Here is a 26,061-nt window from a genome sequence, read left to right as displayed (position 1 = left end):
TGCATATCAAAACAACAACAGCTCACAAGGAGGCAATGTTCTTCCAAGTGACTTGTAGGTGCAGTCAGTGCCTTTAATCTTCTTGTATCCATGACAATAACAACAGCCTACACAAACTTACACAAATAGATCCTCCTCTGTTTGGAGTATGCAAACTGCCCTTCAAACAGAAGCACTGACTGGAGGGAAGCAGCTAAGTTTCAGCCTTTAATTGTTTGTTCTTTTGGTTAAACTTAAGAGGCTTTAGTCTGAAATAATGTCATCTCATGAATCTGAAAGTACTTCAGTTGACATTAAACTTTCATCAATACGTAGACAAGCATCAAGATGAGTTAATTTTGATTGAAAGGCCATACAGCTAGTTTCACAGTTTCACACACACACACACACACACACAAAAATCATAAGACCCATCCATTTTCTTTACACCCTTGTCCCTCAGTGGGGTCGGGAGGGTTGCTGGTGCCTATCTCCAGCTAACGTTCCGGGCGAGAGGCGGGGTCACCCTGGACAGGTCGCCAGTCCGTCGCAGGGCAACACAGAGACACACAGGACAAACAACCATGCACACACACTCACACCTAGGGGCAATTTGGAGAGGCCAATTAACATGACAGTCATGTTTTTGGACCGTGGGAGGAAACCGGAGAACCCGGAGAAAACCCATGCATGCACAGGGAGAACATGCAAACTCCATGCAGAAAGACCAGGGCCGGGAATTGAACCCAGAACCTTCTTGCTGCAAGGCAAGGCAACAAACAGCTCTACCAACTGCGCCACTGTGCAGCCCAATCATAAGACCACTAAAACATAAAAAAAAACAAAAAACCAGAAATGTTATGTTGTACACAGTAATGGGAAAGACTCCTGACCGTCACTGACACCTTCCACAGTGTAAGTGTGAAAGTATCATTTCTAAAAAAAAAACTCAGTCTTTTTACAGAGTGCTGTATAAGAGAATTATGCTGAAATATTGAGTGGCAGAAAAAGCTCTGTTAGAAAAAGTTAACTAATTTGTGGAGGGGATGTTGGGCATTGAATCATAGGAAGCACGTGATTGGTTGGTTGTAAAAATACTTTTTCTTCATGCGGTAAGACAAAAGCTTTCAGCTTTGGTAGTAAAATTAGCTGAGCTAAATCATCCGATTTTACAGTTAAAACAGAAGACCCTGTATCACCAGTCCAAACACTTTGAACAAACTTGTGGCATCTATTTTAAAGTAGGTTGGCATGAAGGTGGGCTGTAAGAGAGGAGAGAAGACATGTGGTAAAGGTCAACATCAATGACCGAGTCCTCCATACATGGGTCGCATGCTGTAACCCAAACCTGCCACCATGACACCCATTTTGGAAAAAAAAATAAAAATCATGATCCCTTTTAGGTTTAAGCTATTTTTGATCATTTGTTCATTGTATTTTTTCTCTTGCCTAGTTTGCCAATTTGGTTTATTTCTTGTTTCAGTTCAGTTTGTCAATTTGTTTGTGTTGTGATTTTGCTCATTTAGATTTATGTTTCTTTCTATTACAGTTTCATTACTTTCAGAGTTCTTTTCCTCTCACATTTTCCTGGACTGGTTTATTTTCTCCCCTCACTCCTCCATTCTTCACCAGAGCCCAGCTACTAATCACTGCCTTATTCTTCTCCACTATTCTTCCCACCTGCGTCTGGTTACCTGTAATTAGTTCTCCTGGTTCTTTTGTCGTTTGCACTCTTCCCTCTGTTTATATTTGCTCCCTGTTTGCTTTTGTTCTCCACTGGTTTCTTCCGTTCCTGTCATTTCCTTGACCCTCTGCTGTTCCCTGCAACGCCTTGCTGCTCCTGTTTTGTAAGCCTGCTCTTTTTGTTATAATAAACTTTCAACAACTCTGGTGTTATTCACTCACAACCCAGTCTGAATGTCGATCCTACCACACAATCTCATCATAGGACACGAATGCCTGCTGATTCATAAAAAAGATGGCTCTAAATGTACAAAAAATAAATCCAAGAACTAAATTTCCAGCTAGGAAAGAAGCGTTCCCAGCTGAGAATCATCACTGCAAATTCAGGCTGGAGCACTGGTGAAGAGTCACTATTCTGTCATTTCTTGGTATACAGACTTTTCACATGTTTGAAAAAATAAATTGCAGACATGTCAAAAGAATTAATTGGTGAAATGCTCAAATTACATAAAACATACATACTTTAACCCTTATTTCAATAAATTTCCATTGGTTAAGACTAGAAAAATGCACAATACACCTCAAAATACTATTCACTATTAAAATAATCACAGATATACTTTGCAAATATTCTTTTTCTATTAGTCTTATGTAATATAATATTTTTATCAAACTTTTAATCATCACAAATCCATAAATACTTTGAAATTAGCAATTTTCAATAAAGTTCCAACATCTTGAGGTTAAAAGCAGAATTACACTAAAGATTTGGGTGTTTTGAATAACAGCAGCAGACTCTCTGACCATTGTGACAAAGATCATTCATGTCTTTTCTCTCAGTTTAAGCTGATGCAAGATTGACATCTAGTGGTTTGAAGTAAAAAGCACACAACTGCGGAACACTTCACATGCAATTCTGACTTGGTTTTTATGTTTAAATTGATTATTTGATAAAGGGTTCTATTCAGAAAAGCTGACAAAAAGGAATTAATACAGCATTACGTAATTTTATACCTTTATATTGGTCGAAGTGGGATCAAATGAAATGAGAAGTAGAGGAAATTTCTGTTCCCGGAAATGAGAATTAATTATTTTCTGTTTATAGCTGCTCAGTGTGACAGATACTTTTAATTTGCATAAACAGGGTGGTTGCTGGGGAAGATTAGGTCATGCAAATTTAAGATACAATAATTCCCAACAAGTCAAGAGCTTTTGCTCCGTCTGTAAAATCTGTTTTTATGTACGACTACTGTTCTGTCCTTCAATGGCCTGCTTAAAACCTGAATATATTTCAGTGTGAGATCTGGACAGAATTCAGGCCAGCTTACAATCTAGATGACAGAAATGTTCCATCCTCAGATATAATGTCAGTGGTTTCGGGAGCAGATGGGTCTGGACAAGAGCAGTGCTAGCACAACAGATGACAGACGGTGGTCTCTGGAACCAGCCTCTCACATGTAACAGTCCAACTTACTGGTCTGATCTGATCTCTCCTGTGAGAAACAGCCCTGTGCTTTACAGGAAAGACAGAAATGCCATCAACACATTCAGTTTAAATAATAACCATAAACAATAATCACAATGAATGACATAAATGTTCTCAAATAAAACTGTATTGCCTGAGCTATGCTTGGATTGTTCAAATTCAAATGTTAGCCATAGTCACATGGAATTGAAACTAAATTCACTTTGGATTCAATTCAAATTCAGTCCAATTAAAACATACTTCATTAATCCCAAATGGAAATTAAATTATGTTGTAAGTCATATTTTCAATTTTCTTCAAAGAGTAGTTGTACATTGTGCTGTTATTATATAACAATCTGATGAAAATGATACTCAGGGTTGCCTGTAATGCTTTTATATGTAACCCTTTGAAATGTCCAGGGATCCCTAAAGGCTATCTATAACCTTTACAATGTCATCTTTGGAGGATGCCTAAAAGCTACCCTCAACTTTCACAGGACTATATTGGAGAATATTCAGAAAACATTTTCTAAAAGGTCTCTGAAGAACTACCACTTTAATAGGTTTAAGATAACCTTTAGGTATATATATCCCTCATAGTGCACATAAATTGTCTATGTTAAAAGCAAATTTGTGAGAAAATGCAATGTAGAAACTGCTCCTTGAAGGTTCATAGCAACTTGTATGTATTTTAAAAGTTCAATTTTAAAGATAACATTGAAAGAGGAAGTCAATAGCACAGTAAAGTGAAAACAAGTTCTCAAATTTCGACTATTAATTAATAATCTCAGATTTAGCGTGACAGTAATCTTTATTTGGAATAATTGAACGTATATTGCACTTTTACAGGCTGTGGTCTTGTACCGACCCCCCGCCCCTAAATAAAACAACCTTCCATAATAAGAACCCTTCGTTTCAGGAAGAAAATCTGAAAGCACTTAATGAATTGGGTACATTAAAAAGTTATAAATTAATCCATGCTCATAAGAGCCATAATTGACTTGATAATTTCGTTAATTTATGTTGCCCATGTAAGCTGGGCTCTTTTCAAAGCGAGCTAAACTACCTCGGTACATTTTTCAGCACAACACCGGCGCAAGTCTCCAACCAGCTCACACGCTGGAGGGACGAACCACCGGAAACAACCTACCCTCACTCCACTCTGAATGTTGGCACACTGTGATGGACTGCTCCGACAGACCAATCACAGGCCGACTTTCTTATTCCTCTGAGCCAATCGTGTGGCCAGAATTCCCACACATAATTTACGGCGCCATCACGATAGGTTGACGTTACTAAGGGGTCCATAGAAATTTGACAGCTTCACAGGTGAGACAACCGTCCAGAGGCTGTTTCACTTTACGTTTCTATTTTCTATTTACCCCCCGGAACTCCACTCACTGTGAGCCTGGGGTTGTCACAATCAAAAAGCAGCCTTTCGAAGTCTTATCACTCCGGCAGCATGAGCAAAAAGAAAAAGGACTGGAAGACTGAAAAAGGTAAGGGTTGTTTTGGAGGTGGGTAATGTGGCTATCATTTCCGCGGCAGACAGCATGAATTATAACCGGAACACTGACAGATGCTCTGCCTGTGTTCCCTGCTTTAATAACTTATTTTCTAGACTATTTTGTCAATGCCAGACGGAGGCTGCACAGATGTTACTGTTGCGCCTCTTCTTGTCTGCTTTATAATGCATGCTTGACATTCGCAGCAGCACCTTTCACTGCTTCTGATCTCTTTATTAGCTTACATTATGGGCGCTCAGATACATTTTCGACACGTTTCTGGACTTTAATGAAAGCCACTAACTAGTATTTCCTGTTTTCCACCTGTGTCGTGCTCCAGCATTAGCTCAGTGAGGTGCAAGCAGCCAATTCTGGGTGTATAAATGCCCTTGTAACCACAAACGGCTTTCCACCTCTCAATTACAAACAACACTAGTGTTGCAGCGAAACACTTCAGTTGCTTTAATCTGCAGTAGCAATAGAAAAAAATATATATATTTCCTGTATTTAAATGCAACGAAAAATGTTTTATGGGGTGCTTGTTTGAATGCAAAAACTCTTGGACCTGTTGAGTATCAAAAAGAAAACCAAACCTGGTCGATATTTATTTATTGACCTATTCACCCTGGAGCTTTTTTATTGTATGTCTCTTCCTGAGGTACAACATAGCTGCAGTTCACTAGTAGCATTATGCCACTTCTGTCCTTTTCACCATGTGAGCATTGCTTTGGAATTATTAAACACATTATTGAATGCAGCCATAACTAAAGTAAGAAGAAAACTTCATGATGGTCTCCGTTTTTCACCTCCTGCTGCTATTTAAGCTGCAAGTGTTTTTTGGTATGTCGCTACCACCTTTGCACATGTAGAGATTTTTACCATTTTTCTTTGGAAACGGCCTAAGTCCAGTCATATTTAGTATTTTTCAAGTCTTACCACAGACTGGAAAAATACTGGCCAGGTGTTACATGAATGCACGTTTAAGTGGTTCGCCATCATGTCTTTGTAAGTTTGGGTTTATGTCATCTTTACATTTCCAAATGACAGATTGAGCAGAGCTCTGTGAGAGGTCCAAAACTTGGACAAAAAAAACCAAACTTGCTTTAAGCTTTTCCACACAACCTACAACAGAATATGTATTGCAATATTTATTTATGTTGCTGAACTAATATATTTTTGTAAATATTACCATGAAACTTTCAGCAAATATTAATGTGTATTTAAAATATTGAAAATTTTCAGATGGAATAACGTCAGTTATTCTTAGGCAAAAACATATTTTCACATTTGAACTAAAAATGCTGCTAAGTCAATATTTTGGTGATTTAAATAATTTTATGGATGCCATGTTTGGGACAGAAATGCAAGTGCTTACATCCAAATCAGTTGATTGTATAATCTGAAGAATGATCAACAGCCTGCTAAATTTAAGTGGAGGAAAAGAAACATCTATTTTGTAAGTGCATTAATTCGTACCAAAATGTTGGGTTAACTTAAAGAACTGAATCTTAAACTTTAAATAAATTATCTTGTTGTGCATTCTGTTCGTACTCTAAGGCAAAAATCAGACAGAATGCTCACAAACTTGAGTCTCACTTACGTATGTGATTCCTGACTCATATTCAAAATGGATGCTGTGCATTTATAAAACTTGTGAAAGTTGCAGGAATAAATAATTTAGTTGCTCTTCTGTCACACATAGAACTTTACCATTCCTGTTTGCTTGCATGTTTCTTTTGGGTTTTAAAGCATGGAGTAGAGAAACTTTATTCATGCTTTTGTTGTCAATGGTAAACAACCAGGTCACAGGTCACAAAACCCTGTGACCACTGGTTTTCTGACTTGGGACCAGAGCATCTTTTGGACTCCAAGAAATATGGTAAATCAGATTTAATGCCACCGTCAGTCTCAGTTCCATTAATATATTTCACTATACTGTGTTGTTCAGAGACGTCTGGGAAATGATGGGGACCGACTCCTTAACAGGTCTATATGATGTATAAAATAGATTTAGAGACAGTTACCTGTCAGGGTAGCTAAGCTTTGGAATTTGTCAGTGATGAATTGTTCAACCTTGTGACTGAGTGTTTTATTATAGTCCAAAAAGCTTTGCTGTGTTCAGCTGCCTTTTTATTCATCCATGTAGAATAAAAGCAGCTGTGGAAATAAGAAAAGTAGGCGATGGGGAAAGATAGTACATTAGGATTAAAACAGATTCCCTGCACTGCAGTAATACTTTAAATGTATGACTGACTGTGAGGTCTTGCCAAAGGGATATACTGAAAAAGGTTATTTTTCTCCATATTTAGGGTCTTCCTCAGTATTTCTTCCTCTAAAGGTTTAATTTCACGGTGACATTATTCCCAAATTACTATGACCTATGAGTAGAGGTAAATTGTTGACATCCATCATCCTTAGTTCTTTTACAGTGCTTTAATAATGTATTTACAACCTCTTGTACTCTTTCAAATGACCCTACAAGAATTTTATGTGATGGTGTAATTCAAATTTGTGCCTAAGTTGTAAGGATTTCTTAATACAATTAAACATTTGGAATTGTGGCAGGAATTTATTTTCAGCCGCCTATCTGACAACCAAAAACAAAGAAACAAAAAGTTACAAATTGTCTTTACCTGATTATTAACTGGAGTTCACCTGTGTGACATAGAGGTGATTGTTAGAGAACTTAGGTGAACAAACATGTAAACCAGGGCATATGAGGAAGTTGTGGAGAGATTTAAAGCTAGGTTGCAACATCAGAGCTTTACAAATTTCACAGAGCACTGTTCAGTTCATCATTAGAAAACAAAAAAGCCATGGCACAACTGCAAACCTACAAAGACAAAGCCGCCCACCTAAACTGAAAGGCTCGGCAAACATTAATCGGCCACCGACCGATTAATGTCGGTCGGTGATGGTTACAGAGTTACCATCTGTAACTCTTCAGAAGTTACAGATGGTAGAATGTCTTGACAGGACATCTATAAGTTGTCTGCTCCATAAATCTAGTGTCTTATGGAAGACAGATTAAGAAAGCCAGAAGAAATCCTGCTTACTGTCTGGCACACACATGTAGGAGATATAGCAAAGTTGGGGCAAAAGATGCTTTGGTTAGATGAGACCAAAATTTTGATCTTTTCTACAACATATGAAGAAACATTACACATCACACGGATAATTTGCTATGGTAAAACACGGTAGTGGCAGAATCATGTGATGGGGATGCTTTTCTTCAACAGGGGCAAGGAAAGTAGTCAGTTCCTATGAAGATGGATGGACCTAAACACAGGGCAATCTTAAAAACCCCCATCTTGTTAGAGGTTTCAGAGCACTTTAGCCATCTTCCAGCTAAACTATAGCCTTAAATATACAAAGAGAGTCTTGACAGTTTAGATCAGTGGTTCTCAACTGGTCTTGGTTCTGGGATTTCCAACACCCAAGTAAAGGAAACGTTTGTCAGTTTTTTAAAATCTTAGTCAGTTATTCATGCATTATTCATAAGACTAAAATGATAATCAGAGCAATCACTAACAGTCATCTTAACAGTCTGTTGCTGTTTTACTTGCATATTTCATAAAATAAACGTCTCCCAGCCCTTAGAAGTATTTTCACTTAAACTATAATATAGACTAAAGGTAAAAAAAAAAAAAGTCACTTTCTTTAATCACTGTTTTTATTGCAAACATTTTTTGCTCCTGATGAGAGCCTCGGAGTCTGGAGATATAGCACACAATCCAACTATGAGGTTAAGCTCAATATCCAGTCTGTTTCTGTTGTTTTTCTTCAGCTGAACCAGAGCTGAAAAGCCGCTCTCTTAGAGACAGGTGCTGAACGGCTGGAGCTCGAGTGGTAAGGGAAGGTTGCTGCTGTATTACAGTACAGCAGCAGAACTGAGGAAAGCTTACCTTAGCAAATTTTGTATTGCAATTACATGATAGCCGCCCAGCTGACTTTTAGTTAGGATTTCCATGCTTATTTCACAGGTGTTGCACATGTACTCATCCCTTTGTTTCTCAGGAAACTAGTCGTACAAAGTTGGAACCTTTCGCTGTGACTGATTAGCATAGTTTAACAAATTTATGTCTTCTTCTGTGGTGTGAAACAAATAAATGCCAACTCTCATTACAAGGAATCATGACCACCTTCTGTAGGATTAATCAACAATCCACTATTGTTTATTTCCTCATCATTTTCTGTCCTTGCAATTGCTCACAACTAATTGAAAATGGATTTATGACCCATCTTTGGGTCAGGACTCGCCAGTTGAGAATTGCTGGTGCAGATCCAAGAATATTAATGTGTTAGTTATAGCCCAGTTAACGTCAGACGTAAATCCAGTTAAGACTTTCAGTCTAATCTCACAAAGTTTAAGAGGCATATCTCAAAATGATTCGCTCCTCTTTTTTTTTTTTTCCCCCTAATTAAATGTATCACAGTTTGTGACTGTAAAGTGGCAAAGTATTTAAGAATAGAGGTGAACAAAAGGATTATCTCATCAGGATGAAAAAGGGCGTAAAAACGGGGCAATCAAAAGTTGTGTAATGTCAGTTATTTATAATCGAGGTTATTTTCAAATCTAAAAGATTATGTAGAAACATATTGGGAGTGGATGGATCTGTGGTAGAGGTGGAATACTAAATAATTTTTTTTGGAAGAAGAGTTTGTCACAGAACTTTTTGTTTGTTTTTTTGTTCACAGAACGACTCCTTCAACTAGATCGAGAGGACAGGCGCAAGGAGTATCGTAAAGGTTTTACACAACTGGATGACATTCCAACTTGGAGAGAGGAAAATAGATGTGAGACTTTTTGTTCATTATTTAAAGTGCCGAATGCCAAATTGGTGGAAAGTGGTAGTTTTTTTTGTTTGTTTTTTTTACACAAGCCTTCTTTCTCATTTTGCATTATCAGAACTTTCCCACCACTTATTTGTAAGCTTAAGATTTGTGCATCAAGAGTAGTAAAGGTCCAAATATATTTGCATGCAGTTTAATGAATATTCCTTTAAAGGTAGGAACCCATCAAGTATTGCATCAAAGCAGATCTCTGCAACTGCGATTGTAAAAACACTGATACTGAAATTATTGCAGTTTGAAATACTGCATACAGCTACTTGTGAGAGTTCATCCCATCATGAGCTCTTCAAATAATACGACAACTTCAATAAGAATCTGGTTGTCTACAGGAAAATTAGAAATGGGTCACTGGGTGATTTTAACATGATATTGATCCAAAATGCATGGGCAAATTAACACTGAATTGGTTCGTCAGGTGGAAAATCTGTGGAGCTGAGTGGGAAAGAAGACATGAAGGCAAGAGAGAAAGAGAGCCAAGGATGATTTGGAAAGGAAAAGCCAAAAATCCCTTTTCCTGAATGCCCCAACCTTGATGAATGTCATCAGGCTTTCATGCTGTCCTTTTGGCAAGAGGGCTTGGTAGAAAAATATTGACAGCATGAGTGCCAGTAATTGTGCAACCAGTGATTTTAGTTACAAATAATTCTGTCTTCAAATAGAATTTTATTTTACCAACTTAACAGTCCGTAAATTAAAGCTTTGGTTTTTACTGTATGGGTTACGCTAGTGCTATAAAATATAAATTTATTTAAGACTTTATACATGCCTTTACCACCAACTTTTTCTGCATTATCCAAAAAAGAGTAAGTGCTAAGATTGCATTCAGTGTTGGAATGAAACAAAAATGATTTCACTAAAGCTCATCAAAATGCTTTATATCAAAAAAAAAAAAAAAAAAAAAAAAAAAAAAAAAAAAAATGCTTTATATCTTATCTGTGAATGGGGGCAAAGTTATTAATTCTTTGAAATTTCTTTCTGTCCTGTCAGCCTATTTCAAGATTAAATATTTTTGAACTTTACATTTTTTTTGGAGTTTTGCTACTCTATGAAATGTTGCTATTTGATATGAAACCAATTGTTTATGATCTGCACATTAAAGCAAACCGTAATGCCTTTTTGAGCACATCTGCAAGCTCTTTTCAAATATCCAGCTGATATCTAACTCCATTACATGCTTGGTGGCGTGTTTCTGTTTGTTACTTCAGCCAGGAACAAAGAAGATGATGAGAAGGAGCTCACAGGTGGAGTTGGCCTTGGTGATAAAGTGTCTCTCTACAAGGGGGATATTACTGTCCTGGAGGTGGATGCCATAGTCAATGCTGGTAGGAGCTCTGCCCTCTATCCTTTTTAAGCTGCTGGTTTTTTGTCGGGAGTTCGGCTTTAAGTTGTGTTTTGCTGCCCTCTGCTGGTGAACATAAAGAATAACTGATTCTGTAGGTGTTACAGAAGTGGTGCGTGATTATGATTAACGCAAGTTAAGTAAGTGTGCTTGGTCTTGCTTGCCATAATTTAAATTATATGGCAGTTTTCTTCTTTTCTTGTCTTCTGTTAGGTCACATGTTATTTCTGTTTGATTCTGAAAGATTTTTCTGGTACAGCTTTCTGTAGTGCTATTAGTCCTCTGCCTCCTCCACCTGTTGTTCGAACCTGAACTTTGCTACAGATATTCCCCTCCTCGCTCTCCCTATTCCTTTTTCTCCCCCTTTCCTGTGCAATGCAAATAAAAGCCACTTAAACTTAAAAAACAAAACAAAAAAAAAACATTGAATTTGATGAGGTTAATCAAATATTTTGGATTACATTTAATGAGGACTGAAGAACCCTGCTCATTTATCTGCATAATATAACAGACAAACTTGGAACATTTAAAAATACCGGAGACATTTAAATGTCATGGAAGTTGTTTTGAATGATCGGCATTTTGACCTTTTAACACAAAGCGTTGAAGAGCTCAAGCAGCGTGGTGTTTTGTTTGAGTATTGTGATAACATGAAAACCGAATGTCTGCTGTAAATATGGGTAACAAGCCTAAAATATTCACCTTGGTGAACCATTTGTCTCTTGATTCTACTATGTACTACACTTGGTGGTTCCACGATCCTACTCTTTTCTTTGACGAGTGAACTTTTATGATTTTTAAACTTCTCTTAACATCCTCCTTGCCGTGCCTGGTGACAAGATAGACGAGATTTCTCACTGAATCTTATTCATCCTAATTGTAGTTGTGGTAAACTTTTTACCCTTTCTCTAATTGTAGACAGGAAATGGCAACAAGAAAAATGGCTATTCATCTTTAAACTCCTCACTTCTTATTGTGTGTTTATCATGAATATGATAAACACACGTTTGGCCGAGTTGAATAGCATGTTGCCAAAAGAAATTATATAGAAACAGGATTACTAATATGGAAATCTTAAAGATGATCTGATTAACTTTGGGTAAAATCTTTTAAAGAATTAAAAAAGTGGATTATTTTTTTAAAAAAAGCCCGTGTTGGATAATTCTAGTTCAATAAAACAGATTTTTTAAAAAACATTTAAATGTACCATGGGCTCCAGTAAATGCCATATTGGGTCATTTATAAACCTTAAATTTTATTTGATTTTTTTTAATAGAGATATAGAAAAACTTTAGAATAAGTTTCTATTTCTCCCTGTCTTTGTTATATAATACATGTTGCATTTGGTAATTGGGAGGTAAAGAGCATTACTATGGCTTGTAATGTCAGGGTTACGGTCTCAGAGTAAATATCAGTTTTTTTCTGTAACAGTTGGATTTTTCATTCTGTGCAGGCAGGTTAGCTCATCAGTTAATGCTGCCAAACATTCAGGCTGTGATTAAGCTCCATTGTGGCCTAGAGGCAATCCGTTCTGTTTAGCGGACCATCACGAGGTCTGAAAGGTTCAAAGGGCTTTCTGTGGGCTTTTCTGATTTTTGAGAATTTGTCTCCCTCATACTCTATTCTCTCTGGTGGTCTGGTTGCTTTTTGCACAGGTGGCAGGACTGATAGGAATATAAAGTGCTAAACTTTGCTGTCCAGAGTTACTTGCTGTCTCTGTGAGCCTTCCACTGCAGTGTTGGTCGAAAGATAATTTGCATGTGAATGCAATGTTCTGCGCAATTTTTTTTCATTGACAAAAGTTTTTTATTCTAACTAAAGTCACTGAGTTATATAAATGATGCACATGCTGACATATTGTTGTAGCCATTTTCCAAATATGTGTGTGTGTGTGTGTGTGGGGGGGGGGGAGAACGTTGGACAATTTGCCTGACTTTTTTCCTTTCATCTGTTATTTTGCCTGCTGTATTTTCATTTTGAATTGCTGTTTTTCATTTAGGCTTCACATCAGTAAAACGCCTAGCATATTGTCAGCATAAATTACAGTTGAAATTGTTCTGTGAAGTGTTGAGTGTTAAATTTGACCAAAGTGTCTGTTGAAAGATTCATAATGTACAGTTTTCTGGCAAAACCCACTTTTTAAAAAAAGTTTAAAATATTCAGGTTTTTCCAAAAGTCCATGATGGCTGTGTTTGTTTAACAAATAAAATATTGCAGGGCTTTCTGAAATAAAAGCCCTGTAGTACTGCAGCACAGATCCTGCACTGTACTGGAAAGTGGGAATTAAATGCTTTCCATTGTTTCATGGTAGACCCCATCCATCCATTTTCTTTACACCCTTGTCCCTTAGTGGGATCGGGAGGGTTGCTGGCGCCTCTCCAGCGAGAGGCGGGGTTCACCCTGGACAGGTCGCCAGTCTGTCACAGGGCAACACAGAGACAGACAGGAGACACAACCATGCACACACACTCACACCTAGGGACAATTTGGAGAGGCCAATTAATCTGACAGTCATGTTTTTGGACTGTGGGAGGAAACCGGAGTACCCGGAGAAAACCCACGCATGCACAGGGAGAACATGCAAATTCCATGCAGAAAGGGGCTGGGAATTGAACCCAGAACCTTCTTGCTGCAAGGCAACAGCTCTACCAACTGCGCCACTGTGCAGCCAGCCCTCATGGTAAACTCACTTTTGGTATTTCTTTCTAAAAAAAAAAAAGTACCTTAGTCTCATTTGACAAAAGTACACAGTCCCAGTAGTCCCTAGAGTATCTAGCAAATTCTAAATGTTTGTCTGGACAGAAAATCCCTTCTCTTGTCCTTGAATCACTTTTAAGCAACCAGCAGGCTTGTAGATGGCATGTTGTCCACAACAATCCAGCTGTTGTTGTGGTGACCCCAAGAAGCCACGCGTTTGCTGTAGTTATTGAACAGAGAGCTTTAGGTTGAGGGAGTCCTGAACCAGCCGAGGGATCGGTGGCAAAAAGAAATGCCATCATATTTAACTTGTAAACTATGAATATCAAAATGTTTTTTAAAATTTTTTATTGGGTGGAAATAATGATTTTGCCACTTGTTACTTTAAAATTAAATATTTCTTGACTTCTGAGTTTTTTTTTTACTACTGAATAATGGAACTGAAATAAGATTTTCTTTATGTATATTTAAGTATAACATTTTGCCACTGCAATAAAAGACTAGGGCTTTTAACACTTCTATATGTTTTATAAATGTGGCCCTAATATATACACATTTCTGAAAGTGTTGCTGATGTAGTGTAAGGTTGTAGAGGCAGCATATTCAAAAGCACACAGAAAGGAAGTTCTAACATTTATGCAGTGTGAAGGATTTTGGTGGAATTGGAATTTTTTTCTCTTGATAAATTTTCCCACGATGACACAATGAATGCGTGGGTTGCTAAGGAGGAAAGGGGTTTCCTCCCTGATTGTGTTGCAGATATGGTTTCTGCCTATAGCTGTAAGTGGTTGTCAGGCTGCTTTATGTCCACCATTAAAATTTAATTACCAGGCTCATTGAGTTTTTAACTCTTCCTTAATTTTGTTTAGCTGGCAGTGACACAAGAGGAGCTCGCGCTGTCACCTGTGGGAAAGCCTGAAAAAAGCAGAACAGCTGATAAACTGCAGTGGGGTTCGCTTACTGTGCCTGTACTGTCCTTTCCTTTCTCAGCCTTTATACAGCAAGGCTCCAACAATCACTAACTTCAGTGCTTAGATTGCTATTAGTGTTTTTTTTGTGTGTGTGTGTGAGCAGAATGCTTGCATGATAAGGCAGTTTTCATGCCTTTCTGCCCAATTAAGAGGAGAAAAGAAAATAATTGGTGTCAATATTTCTAAAAAATGTTTAACAAACCTTTTAGTTTGAGTTTTGACTTAGCAGATTTTTTTTATATTGCAGAATGCAATGCAATATTTGCCCATGTGTTCAAAATAATTTTATTACTGCTTGCAAAGTTTGTGTTGTGAAATTCTCTGCACTATGTGTGATATTCAACGAAGCAATCAAACAGAACTGAAACTTTTGTTGACAAAATACTCACTTTTCCAGTTTTGTAAAAAGAAAATGCACACAACTCCACAGACAAAACAAAATTAAACTTGCAGTCACTGCCTTTCTAATTAACCAACAAGATAATTTTTTGTTTTGCTGCCTGAGTTCTCTCTAGATGTGGCTTTGAGACGTCTACAAGCAGAATGCATGTCATTAAATCCTATACTTCAGCAGATTTCTTACAATTTCCTCATAGATTGTTTTGTGTGTGGTAAACAGAGTTTTAATCATTGAGGTTCACTTAATTTTACTCCTTTGACCACAAAAGGCTCTTAAAGATTGCAATAAATGTGTTCTATATCCTCCTTTTCTATATAAATGGATGTCATAATTTCAGTACTTCACAGGCATTTTGAATCATGAAGTTGTCAAAATAAATTTTTCATATTATTTGTTTTTATTCATATATGTAAATAAGTAGAGTGAAGAACCAGAAAAATGCATGCTGAATGGATTTTACCACCAGGAAATGTGGAGGAAAAATAAAAATGCAAATCATGTTGTGAGATTAAGCATATTGTGTGAGAGTCAATGACGCTAAACATTTTAATGGGATGCAGATTTTTCTATAACCCCCCCCCCAAAAAAAACCTTTAATGTGAATTTTTTTTGCGATTTTCACAAGGATAAAGAACATTGATGGACCAAAGAGGATTAAAGGCTGATATCTGAGCATAAGACAGCCATATATATGCAAAATACAGATTATGATATTGTCCTGCATTATGTTGAAGCCAACCATGGATTTACAATATTTACGGAATATTTAGAGGGAAATAAATAAAAAAAATCTCTCCTTTTCTTTTTGGCTGAAATTGATCAGTTTTGCAAGAAGTGGGAAGAATGAGCTAAAGGAATTAGAAAGCAGTGTGACCATCCTGAGTTTACAGATTAAATCATTGTTTCTGCAGCTGTCAAATATTAGATAAAACTTTTTTGTTAAAAATATAATATGTATGTACAGTGTGCATAGCTAGAACAATAATTTTCCTTTGGAGTAAAAATGCTCCTCTGTGTACATTTTGGATTAGTGATGAATAGAAAGAGGAGATCAAAGTTAATCGAGTGTGGAAAAAAAACCCTCATTTATATTAGAATAACTCCTAATAAAGTAGGTTTTGCTGTCAGATGGTGTGCATTGTATTTAATTTTAAGTTATTCTACATGTCTTTAACCCAGGTCTCTAAAATGTAGTGCTTATAATTTGACTCAGCATTCTCATTTGAAAGGGAGGTGGAGAAGATGTGCTATTATTATGACTGTGATAATTATGCAGGGTTTGAATCCTAACCTTTTATCTACTGTAAACCCTTCCTGTCTTTCTTTATTAGATCATTTATTCAGGAACCAATTTTAATTGCACGGAAGTGGTTATGAGTGCTATAAAGAACCTTTAGAGTTAGAGATGAGTAAGAAATTCAATTGGTTCTGAGTTGAGTAGAGCCCCTTGTGTTGTGGTGATTATTGACCCTCAGACAGTATTAATGCTGCTATGGATTATAAATATAACAATAAACCTATTTCTCTGGATTGTAATTTTGCTTTAATGAGTGCATGTTCCATATTTTTTTCTTTTTTTTAGTATTGCAACATATAAAACAGGAAAATATTGCTGCGTAGAAACATAGAAATTTTAAAACTAACAGACTATCCCTGTAAAAGCAAAAAGCTGCTTAGCAAAGTCTAGGAAGGTCTTGCGTCTGAAGTTAACTCCCCTTATTCTGCCTCTCAACCCCACATTGCCCCAGATTTGGAAATGTTACTATTACACAGAAAGTGGTGAATTGACCATTGATTGATTGCAACACATTTTATTACAGTATCATCATATTGGCAGTCATTTTAATATATTTTCTGGGAAAATCTTAACAGAACTGTCGTGGCGTTTTCCACCATTTGACGGAAATTTCATTGCATTTGTCTGATACCCAAATATCTACTATTTTCTCTTGCATGTGAATCACAAATGGTTTGCGGAAAAATACATTATACTGAGAAACTCTCCAAATCACTGTATCCAGGTGTTTCAATTACTTTAAGTGGCCACATGTGTTTAAAATAAAGCACCTATGCGTGCAGATTGCTTTCACAAGCATTCATAGAAGACTGAGTTGGTCTCAGGAGCTCTGGGAATTTAATCATGGTGCTGAGATGCCACCTGTTCACTAAGTCCATTTGTGAAATTTACTCAGCAACTATTTGGTATCATAACAAAGTGGAAGCAGTTGGGATAAAAAGTAACTCCAAGGCCATGAAAAAAAGTCTCTCAGGAACTGCACAAGCTAATGCACACAGAGCCCAGAAGTCTGCAACTGTTTGCACAGTAAATGGCTACAGACCTCTAAACTTTGTGTGGACTTCAGTTAAGCTCATGGGTTGTGTGCTGAGGGTTTCTGTTGCCTAGCAGCTGCAGCCAAACTTTACGTCTCTAAATGCAATGCAACGTGTAAGATGCAGTGATTTAATGCATACAGGCAAAGTGCTCTAAAAAATGGAGATGTTTTCTGAAGTGAAGGATCAATGTTTTGGAATAGTGTTTTAGTGGGGGTTGATGCTTGGCACAAGTTCAAGTCTTAATGTTGTAGCATAGGAAGATATCTGGGAAATTGCTATTCTTCTGGGGAATGACCCCTTCTTGTACCAATATGACAATCAGAGTGTCCACAAGAACCCTTTAGAGAATTTAAAGAGGAAAATTAATAGGCCTTCTTGTCAAACATTAATACCTGACCTCTCACATGTTCTCCTGGAAGACTTGTCAAATATTCCCATAAACACTGTCCTAAAACTTTTCACCTCAGAGGAAATGAAGCTGCAATAGCTGTAAAGATTGACCAATATAATGATAAAGTCTGCAGAGTTCACCAGTTTGTGTGTAAAGGCAAATAAGCCAATATTTGATGCATTTGTTTGTATCTAACCTCAGTTTTCTGCGAGAATAGATTTTTTTTCCCCCCCTAGTACTTTAAATGGTAGGTAAATTGTTTGCCTGTCTCAGTCCTACTTGTATGTTTTTGTTATACTCTAGTTTTGTAAATGCAACATGAGTGTATGCTGAATAATATCCAGTGACTGTTGAACTCTTGTGTCGTAAGCCTTATGGGAGAGTGCTGCATTATTTATTTTGGAATGTCTTCCTTCCTCCATATGTGAAGGAGGAAAAGACACAGCACTAAAACCAAACAGACTCGCACATTAAAACTGGCATCACATTTTTAATAAAAAAAAAACAAACAAAAAAACTTCAGTTCTCCATTTATTTTGTTGGGTGATAAAACACCACTTTGAATTCTTCTCTGAAAGGATCGTGTCACCACAGACTACATTATGTTTTCTGTCTAGCCATGAACATGCTGCTCCACATGCTCAGCCCCTGGGGAGTCTGGCTCAATGTGCCCATCATTCTTTCTGGAGATTCACACCTTGTGCCATAACCTCCTGGCTCCCAGCTATGTGCAATTTACTCTCTCCCTCTTCTCTTTATTTCTTTCATTCTGTTGGCTAGTGGTGTAAAGATGGAATTACTGTTGTGCACACAGGAACACACACAGCTCTCTTTTCATCACTTTGGGAGACTTAAATTCATTTTCTGAGAATGGACCTTTTACTCTAACCACAATCACCACTAACCCTACCCTAACCTTACTTGGAACCCATCTTTGGATTAGTTTTCCTCAGGTGGGATGGGGCTGTGTTTTGCTTTGGGTGTGTGGTGTAGCCAGTGATAATCCTGGTTGGTTATTCAGGCCAGGATTGCATAAAGATTACTGCAGACCTCCAATATTCATGGAGGATAAAGACCATAACCACCCGCAGATGGCTAAATTTCTTGAATACTTGAGATCCCCTCTAAACTTGCTTATAAATGCTTATTTTAATTGCATTAATACTCACAGAGGAAACTGCAGAAGCTGATGACCTCTGTCTTTCTTATCGGCAGTCTCTTGTGGGCTCAACTAGTCAGCGCCAAGGAAAATGTTTGGCCATTTTGCAAATATCAAACATCAGCATGTTGAGTAGCACTGCATTTGGTATTTCAACTAGAGCTTAATTAAAAAAAAAAATGTTGGGTATGCTCTTTAAGAAGTCTGAGAACAGGTGGATTTTCCACAAATATTTTGGAGCTACATTTGACTGAAAAAACTTCAAACAGGCAGGGGTTTACTGTACATATGAATGCAAATAAATTAGAGGGATAACATTGTAATTTGATCTTTGTATTTTATTTTTTTCAGTTGTTTATTTCTGCCATGTTTTACCATTATGTTTGGTCATTTTCTCTTAGATGAACTACTTATGGCCATGGAAGATGTAATGGAAAACAATTTTTTTTTTTCCATTTTATCTATTGTGTTATGTGTGATTCTGGACTAAAATAAGCCAACTTCAGCGAAATTCTTTCATAGAGCTTTACACTGAGTTTCCTGAAGCTGTTTCAGTATTTTGGTTGCAACGATCCCTTATCTCTGTCAGAGGAAGGCTCCACTGATGGAACCACAGAAACCATAACAAGGGCCTGGCAACTTCTTCAACAAACTTGATTGTTACACTATCACACTGAGGAGGACAATCAATGCCTCTACCTGAGAGAACTTGCTGCTCTGATGAACAGTGAAATGACTCCGGTTAGTGGGTTATGTTGGGTCCTGCACTTAGCGCTCCCGTTAATCGGATCACATTTGAGAGAGGTTCAGAATGAGGACAGGATTCTTCCCTGCAATCTCTTTGGGAATCTGAACTCGGGTGCTAAACCAATTGATGAGTTATCATCTCCTCTGATTTCATCTAGGTTTCTTCTCTAGATTTGTTTTTTTTTTTTAGTTGAACTTTTTCTGCGATTGAGAAAATGCTAGCCTGAATCTCAAGGTTGGTATTCATCTATTCTTCTTTGAGTACCAGCCTAACCTCTGCACCTAAATGCACACAGTGCAAACTGAGTTTGTGTATATACTGGTGGTTTGGATTGTTGTACTGCAACAGTAGCAAAAGCCAAAACATTCTCCATATCATGATGTTACATTTAATCAAAAAAACTATTTTTCAACATTTTATTCTGTTTCTATTTTTAATTGCAGAAGATATCATTAAAATGCAAAAGTCAGGATAGAAGTTTTTTAAATCAAAATTTGGGTTATGTGGAAATCCAGTCCATTTGGTCGCTTGTTACATCTCCAGGTTACAAAAAAAGTGAGTATCAATGGTAAACTGGATTAGAGTCTGAAATGACCACATCTCTGTCAATATCCTACCTTCATTTCCATGAAAAATAATTTCTGAATTTCTGTAAAATTCATTGTGAACTGACTATAAAAATAAAAAGAATGGATATCTGGCAGGTAAATGGCAATCTATCCTATTTACATGCAGTTGTCTTTTTTGTCCCATCTAGTATTGTTTAAACTATTATCTACAGACATTATTTTTATAGTATATGCAGCAAAATATACAATTAAGAACATGTTTTAATCATTTTAAATATGTCACTTGTAGCAGTTTATTAAAAAATATTTCTGAAAATACATACCACCTTACCTGCTCTTCTTCATATTCCTCATAGTTCCTGTAGATTTCTACTCACACAGATGGATGCAGTGATACAAGTAGTGGAAAGTAGATGCATCTCTAGTTAAATCAGTTCATTTAACGATAAATGCATGTCTATGAAGAAATGTATTCATTGACCTGTAGGGGGCAATGTGACTCCAGCTAAGTATCAATGATTTGTTTGCTAAGTGGCAGAGGTGGGAAGCCTCTGCTGGTGCAGCTTTTCAAATGGATAAATACCCCTTTTTTATAGCTTTTTCTTCACAGATGTTCCTTTAGAAAACTTATTGGTGACAAGTGGAAATTCCAAAGCTTCCTCTAGATTTTCACACTTTTTTTTTTCAAGCACATTTTTTTTCTGGAGCCAATACTTTTTTTTTAAGTGCTTTTTCTTGGTAAACTATTTTAGCAACAAATTCAGAGCAAGATTTCAGCTTTTAAACCACATAACTGAAAAACTTGGAGAATAGCTACACTGCACACCTTTTCTGGCTGCTGTTAGGATGTGTCAGGTGAATAGTTTTGTGCATGAAAGAGGAGGTGATTGCTCTGCTTCTAAAAGAGGGAGACTTTTCTTCTGGTTCTGTTTGGATTTAAATCAACTCTGAATCTCTGACTGTTTCCACACTATCCTCAGGCAGTCTGCTCTGAATTGTTGTGAGTCAGCGATTCACTGGTCGTTGCACAGCCCCTTTTTGACTTTCAGGTCATCTTTCCCACTTTCTATTCTTGTTTTACTCAGTTCCTCTAATTTGAGCTTTAGTCCATCTCGGTTCTGAGAAATGTTGTGAACTCTGAACACAGCCATCCTCTAAAAGTGTGCACCTTAGCAGAAATATTAATGAGCTCCTTGGTTACGTGCTTACAGTGGCAAGGTTTTCTATAATGGAAAAGTAGTGGTAATGGTCCAGTTAATGAGCAACATTACAAGTGGAGAAATATAAAACACTGATTTTGGTAAGGAATGTTCTTTTCTTTCTAAAGAGACTATCTGATAATTTCTTGTTTTAGCGTCACATTGTTGCTTTTATAAATGCTTTTAAGCATAGAAAATGTGGCTCTATTGTTGCATGAATAAAATAATACGGTGCATCGTTACTGCGACTAAGTCTCTGTCAAAATTCAGCAGAGACCATCAGCGTTTTTACAGAGATACAAAATGTCCTCTTCGCTTTTTTCCCCCTCCTTTCTCTTTGCTATACAGAAAAATGACTCTTTACAAAAGCATCTCTGAGCAACTGGAATGAAGGACTGTAATGTTTTTTGTCAGTAGCTTTAAATGAGAATGCAATTCCTTTAACCCTGGGCAGTTCGTTCAGTATTGCACAAGTTTCTCTAAGGGAACCAGGGGCCATGTTCATAAAGGGAGCTCTCAGATGGCCATTTTAATGCTTTTAAGAATCACAGTTGCCACTAAATCTCTGAAGGATGTGGCTGTTAGATTTCCAGCGGCTAATTCTTATAAGATATGTAGGCCAAACTAAAAATGCACCTGACAGTTTTTTTTTCTCCCAAAATAAAAAGTAACACTATATCACATCTTGTATAAATTTAAAAACAGACTCGAGAGTAAATATTTCACTTCTACATGGCCAGAAATGTAAAAATAAGAAATCTAAGATGTTGTTGAATTTTCTTTTCAAAGTTCTTTTTTTTTCCCCTTCATGCCAAACTTTTTACAACAGAACTGAATCATTGCGTCATTTAACATGTTCAGCTAAAGTATTTAAGAAAAAGTTTTAAAGTTTTATTTTTAGCAGTACAGGGAGGAATTCTAATGTCAGTTTTGTTTAGGTAAAGGGTTATCTTTACGAATGTGTAAAATGTTTCTACATTGTTACAAATTGAAACAAAATGTGTAACATAATCTAAGTACTCAACAATCACTCCCACATGTAATTGTTATTGCAATTCAACAATAAAATATGTAAGTAAATTTTGCAGTAACTTATGCCAATTGCACAGATTAATGCAACCTTTTGATGTTCTGATATAGCAACACTGGTAAGAGAAGCCGACATTAGCTGGTTATGAGTATAGCCATCTGCTTTGTAGCCTGCCTGCGATCAGCTGCAGTCAGCGAACACGCTGCTAATACTTTCCTCACTGTAATTTACAAGCGGAGGTGATAAGAGGGATGAGGAAGCATACAGTTTCCATGCATGACTATTTCTGCTTTTTTGTTAAAATTTATCTGTTTTCAGCAAGGCAGTAATATTTTTTGAGGCAGCAGCTGACAGTCGGTGTGCGGCAGTAGGTGGTCAAAGGGCAGTGCTGCATTCTTATGAGCTTTGCAGCTTTAAAAACCTTAGATTATTTTATTTATAGACTCAAAAGAGAAAACAAAATGCATAAAACAATCAAAACTGCTGCCAGAGCCCGACTACATAATAATACTAATTAAAAAGTTTTCTCTATACGACACATTAAAAAATCGTGAAGTAGTGGCCCATAATTATAATCTCTGCCAAATATAGCATAAACCAGAAAATTGAGCCAAACAATTTTATTATACTGTATCAGTCTCTGCATTCTTCATAATCCGTAATTATTTAGTTTCTTACTGTTGGTTGTATAGAAATTGTAGCATCGTCATATTTATATTTTGAAATATTTGGTAATATTGTATCCTTCCTGCTAGATTTTGAAGTTCCTTGTTGCTTTTATTTGAACTGAAACTTTCATTTCCTTTTTTTGTGACATACTGCTGATCATTAGCAGGAGTGATTCAAATGCAACAAATGAGCTGCAGTTAATTTTGTTGGCTGCACCTGTAAAGTACAGAAATTGCAGACATGACACTATTTTAAAAAGGCATTTCTGTACCTTCTATATATTTCTAAACTGTTTTGTTTCTCCAATTCTTTAGATTAAAACACTACTTCACCTTTTGAAAGTCCCTAAACAGAAGCCATAATCTTTTTATAGATAAGTGCTAATTTTTCCACTTATAGGAACAAAACAGCCTTTCCTAAATCATGAGGGCCGATAGAAAACTCTAATCATTTTTAACAATGTCATGATGAGCTTTTCAAATAAACAGTACCTTTTCTTGATATTTTCCATTTTGTAACCCCCAAACAACCACATGTAGTGTCAGGGGCGGGGCGGGAATGCAATGTTAGAGAAATAAGTTTCACTTGTGAGCATTTTGTTCTAAATTGAATATGTCTATCAACTGTAGCTAACAGTGAAATTCTGCTAATACTCTTCACTCTAGTGATCAGCAGCTGCTCTCAGGGACCACATGACTGCACAGTTGTTGCCCCTGTGTATGGTAATGAAGCACTGACTGGACATCCTGATGAAATGGATTTCCCTTGTGTTGACATAAGTGATTGTGTGGTTACTGCAGGACTTGGAGAATGTGGACTCATTATATAGAAAGACCTTTGTTTAGTGAAACGGTAATAGAAACCAGCCTAGGTTCTGTTGACACATAATAAATGATGAGCTATGTACAAAATGTCCGAGTGACATGATTTTTATTTGGTATTATTGAGTTATTCGTTTAAAGGGCTTACAACGCAAGTTGGTGTTTAATGTAACAACTCTGGAAACAAGCAGAAGTAATGAACTCCATTTGTTTTCTAAAACTGGGACCCATTTGGCCCAGACGTGCCAAAAAGTTATTTATTGCACAACATAAGATTCCACAGCTTCTTGAAGGATTTTTTTCTTATATTCTGCTGCTCATTTAAGAGGGTTGTTATGGCGATAACTTCCTATGCACACATAATTTTTAGTCATATGCTTGAAATGTCATGTCAACTCTAAAAGAGCAGAGATTTTAATTTTGATAGAAGATAAGGTTGGATTTCACTTTCACAGTAGAGCTGCATGCCAAAGAATCTCTGTTAAAAGCAGTGATAAAAGCATCCTTGGGCCTTAAGTAGTCTTACAGTGCAGAGGTGGTTAATGCAGCAGGGTTCAAAGGGGATGCATATATAGAGTAGTTATAGACAAGGTGATGATTTGTTGTGATGTACTGGGGAAAGAACAGTGAAACCTGACTTTGAAGCAAGGCAACCTCAAACAAACTGCATTTGTTTAACCTCGCTCAGCTGTGGAGCTATAATGGGATGATGGCTTCAGCCATTAGCATGATGAAATGGACAAATAAGTGACTTTAGTGAAACCCACTCAAGTAAGGGTTGTAATTTCACTGGCCCTTGATGTATCATTTGGCTATGGCAACTATTTTATCTCTTTAATAGAATCTCAGTCCCTGTTCCATGCACAAACAAAGCAGATTAGAGCTTCCAAGAGACACTGTTGATGCAGCTGACCTCCCAGTTCTGTGGGTAGGATTGTGTTGTTTTTAGCTATTGTGGATAACCACTCTAAGCGACTTCTCTGAATAAAATACTAATATTTCAGTTCTTTGTTGCTGTACATGTTATTTATTTAAGCACAATTAGACACCTAGATTAGTTTTGTAATTCTATATCTGACCAGGCAGATAACAGTTTAGTTTTGAGAACGTAAGATGTTTATGATATTTATACATTTCTGGCAGATGCCTAAATAAAGTTAATTCAGTATATTTATATTGGTACATTTCATACCAGTTGCCATTTCAACACACTTTACAAACTGATCCAGTTTATATACAGAAATATTCAATACACAGTTTCAATAGTAATGTAGTAACAGACTAAAGACTTCTTAATATGGTATAAGGGTAGGGAACTTATATTTGTCATCAGCCATAACATTGACACTAACTAGGTGATATTACCGTGTTTCCCCGATAGTAAGACACCCCCGATTGTAAGACGTATTGGGGATTTCAGGGGGGTCGGCTAATATAAGTCGTACTTACTTTCGGGGAAACATGGGGGTATTGCCGCCTCCCTCTCATCTAGCTGCGCGCCGCCTCCTGCCCACATCCGCACCGTCCCCCTCTCCATACATCACCGCGCCGTCCCCTGCTCTTGTCACTGCCGCCTCCTACTTAAAATACGGTAATGCACACAGGAGACTGTGATACGGAACCACAAGCAGTGCGTATACAGTATGCTATATTTTTTTGCATTTTTCATTGTTTTACATGTTATGCAATGTTGTAACAAGACATTCTTGGCACTTCCTTTTATAAAACTGTTTTGTGGTGAATACAATACTGTTCAGGTTGTTAATAAATGTTAATTTTATGGTTAAAACAAAAAATTCGACAATTTTTTTTCCAATATAAGACATACCCCGAAAGTAAGACATAGTGGGGCTTTTGGGGATAAAAAGAAAGTAAGACACTGTCTTACTTTCGGGGAAACACGGTATGTATAATAGACTTTTTTGATCATGTTATGTTATTTCATCATCAAAGACATACCTGGAGTATTTCTTTGATTACTTAATGCACGTTTGAGAAATTTCAAGGTGATAATTTACAAAATAAAATTTCTTTAAAGTCATCTTTGATACATGCAGCAATTTTATAATAACTGAAGGAAACCTAGTTACTTGATTGTGCTACAAAGTGATGTTATGTGCCTGGAAAATGCATCATACCGCCCCTTTAATGTTGACTATTTCATATAGGTGTACCGACTGCTGGTGAAGGAATGCATTCCCACATTATGACTTGCTCAGGGTGATGGCAAACCTGAACATATGATG

At 36.9% G+C, this 26,061-nt stretch overlaps 1 protein-coding gene across 1 annotated transcript in view; it reads left to right on the top strand.

Annotated features, from left to right (window-relative positions):
* The first annotated feature begins 4,406 nt into the window (after positions 1-4,406).
* The window catches only part of macrod2 (mono-ADP ribosylhydrolase 2), a 470,247-nt gene continuing 448,592 nt past the window's right edge, over positions 4,407-26,061 (top strand). Inside the window, exons 1-3 of the mRNA XM_008430201.3 lie at positions 4,407-4,628; positions 9,333-9,431; positions 10,694-10,810. Coding sequence (XP_008428423.1) covers positions 4,592-4,628; positions 9,333-9,431; positions 10,694-10,810 — 253 coding nt within the window. The 5' untranslated portion in view covers positions 4,407-4,591. The remainder of the gene's footprint in view (positions 4,629-9,332; positions 9,432-10,693; positions 10,811-26,061) is intronic.

This window comes from Poecilia reticulata, chromosome 15 (genome assembly GCF_904066995.2).
Source record: "Poecilia reticulata chromosome 15, P_reticulata-male-v2, whole genome shotgun sequence".
NCBI classification, from domain to species: Eukaryota; Metazoa; Chordata; class Actinopteri; order Cyprinodontiformes; family Poeciliidae; genus Poecilia; species Poecilia reticulata.
The sequence above is the reverse complement of the archived record's forward strand: the minus strand, read 5'-3'. Positions and strand labels throughout refer to the sequence as shown.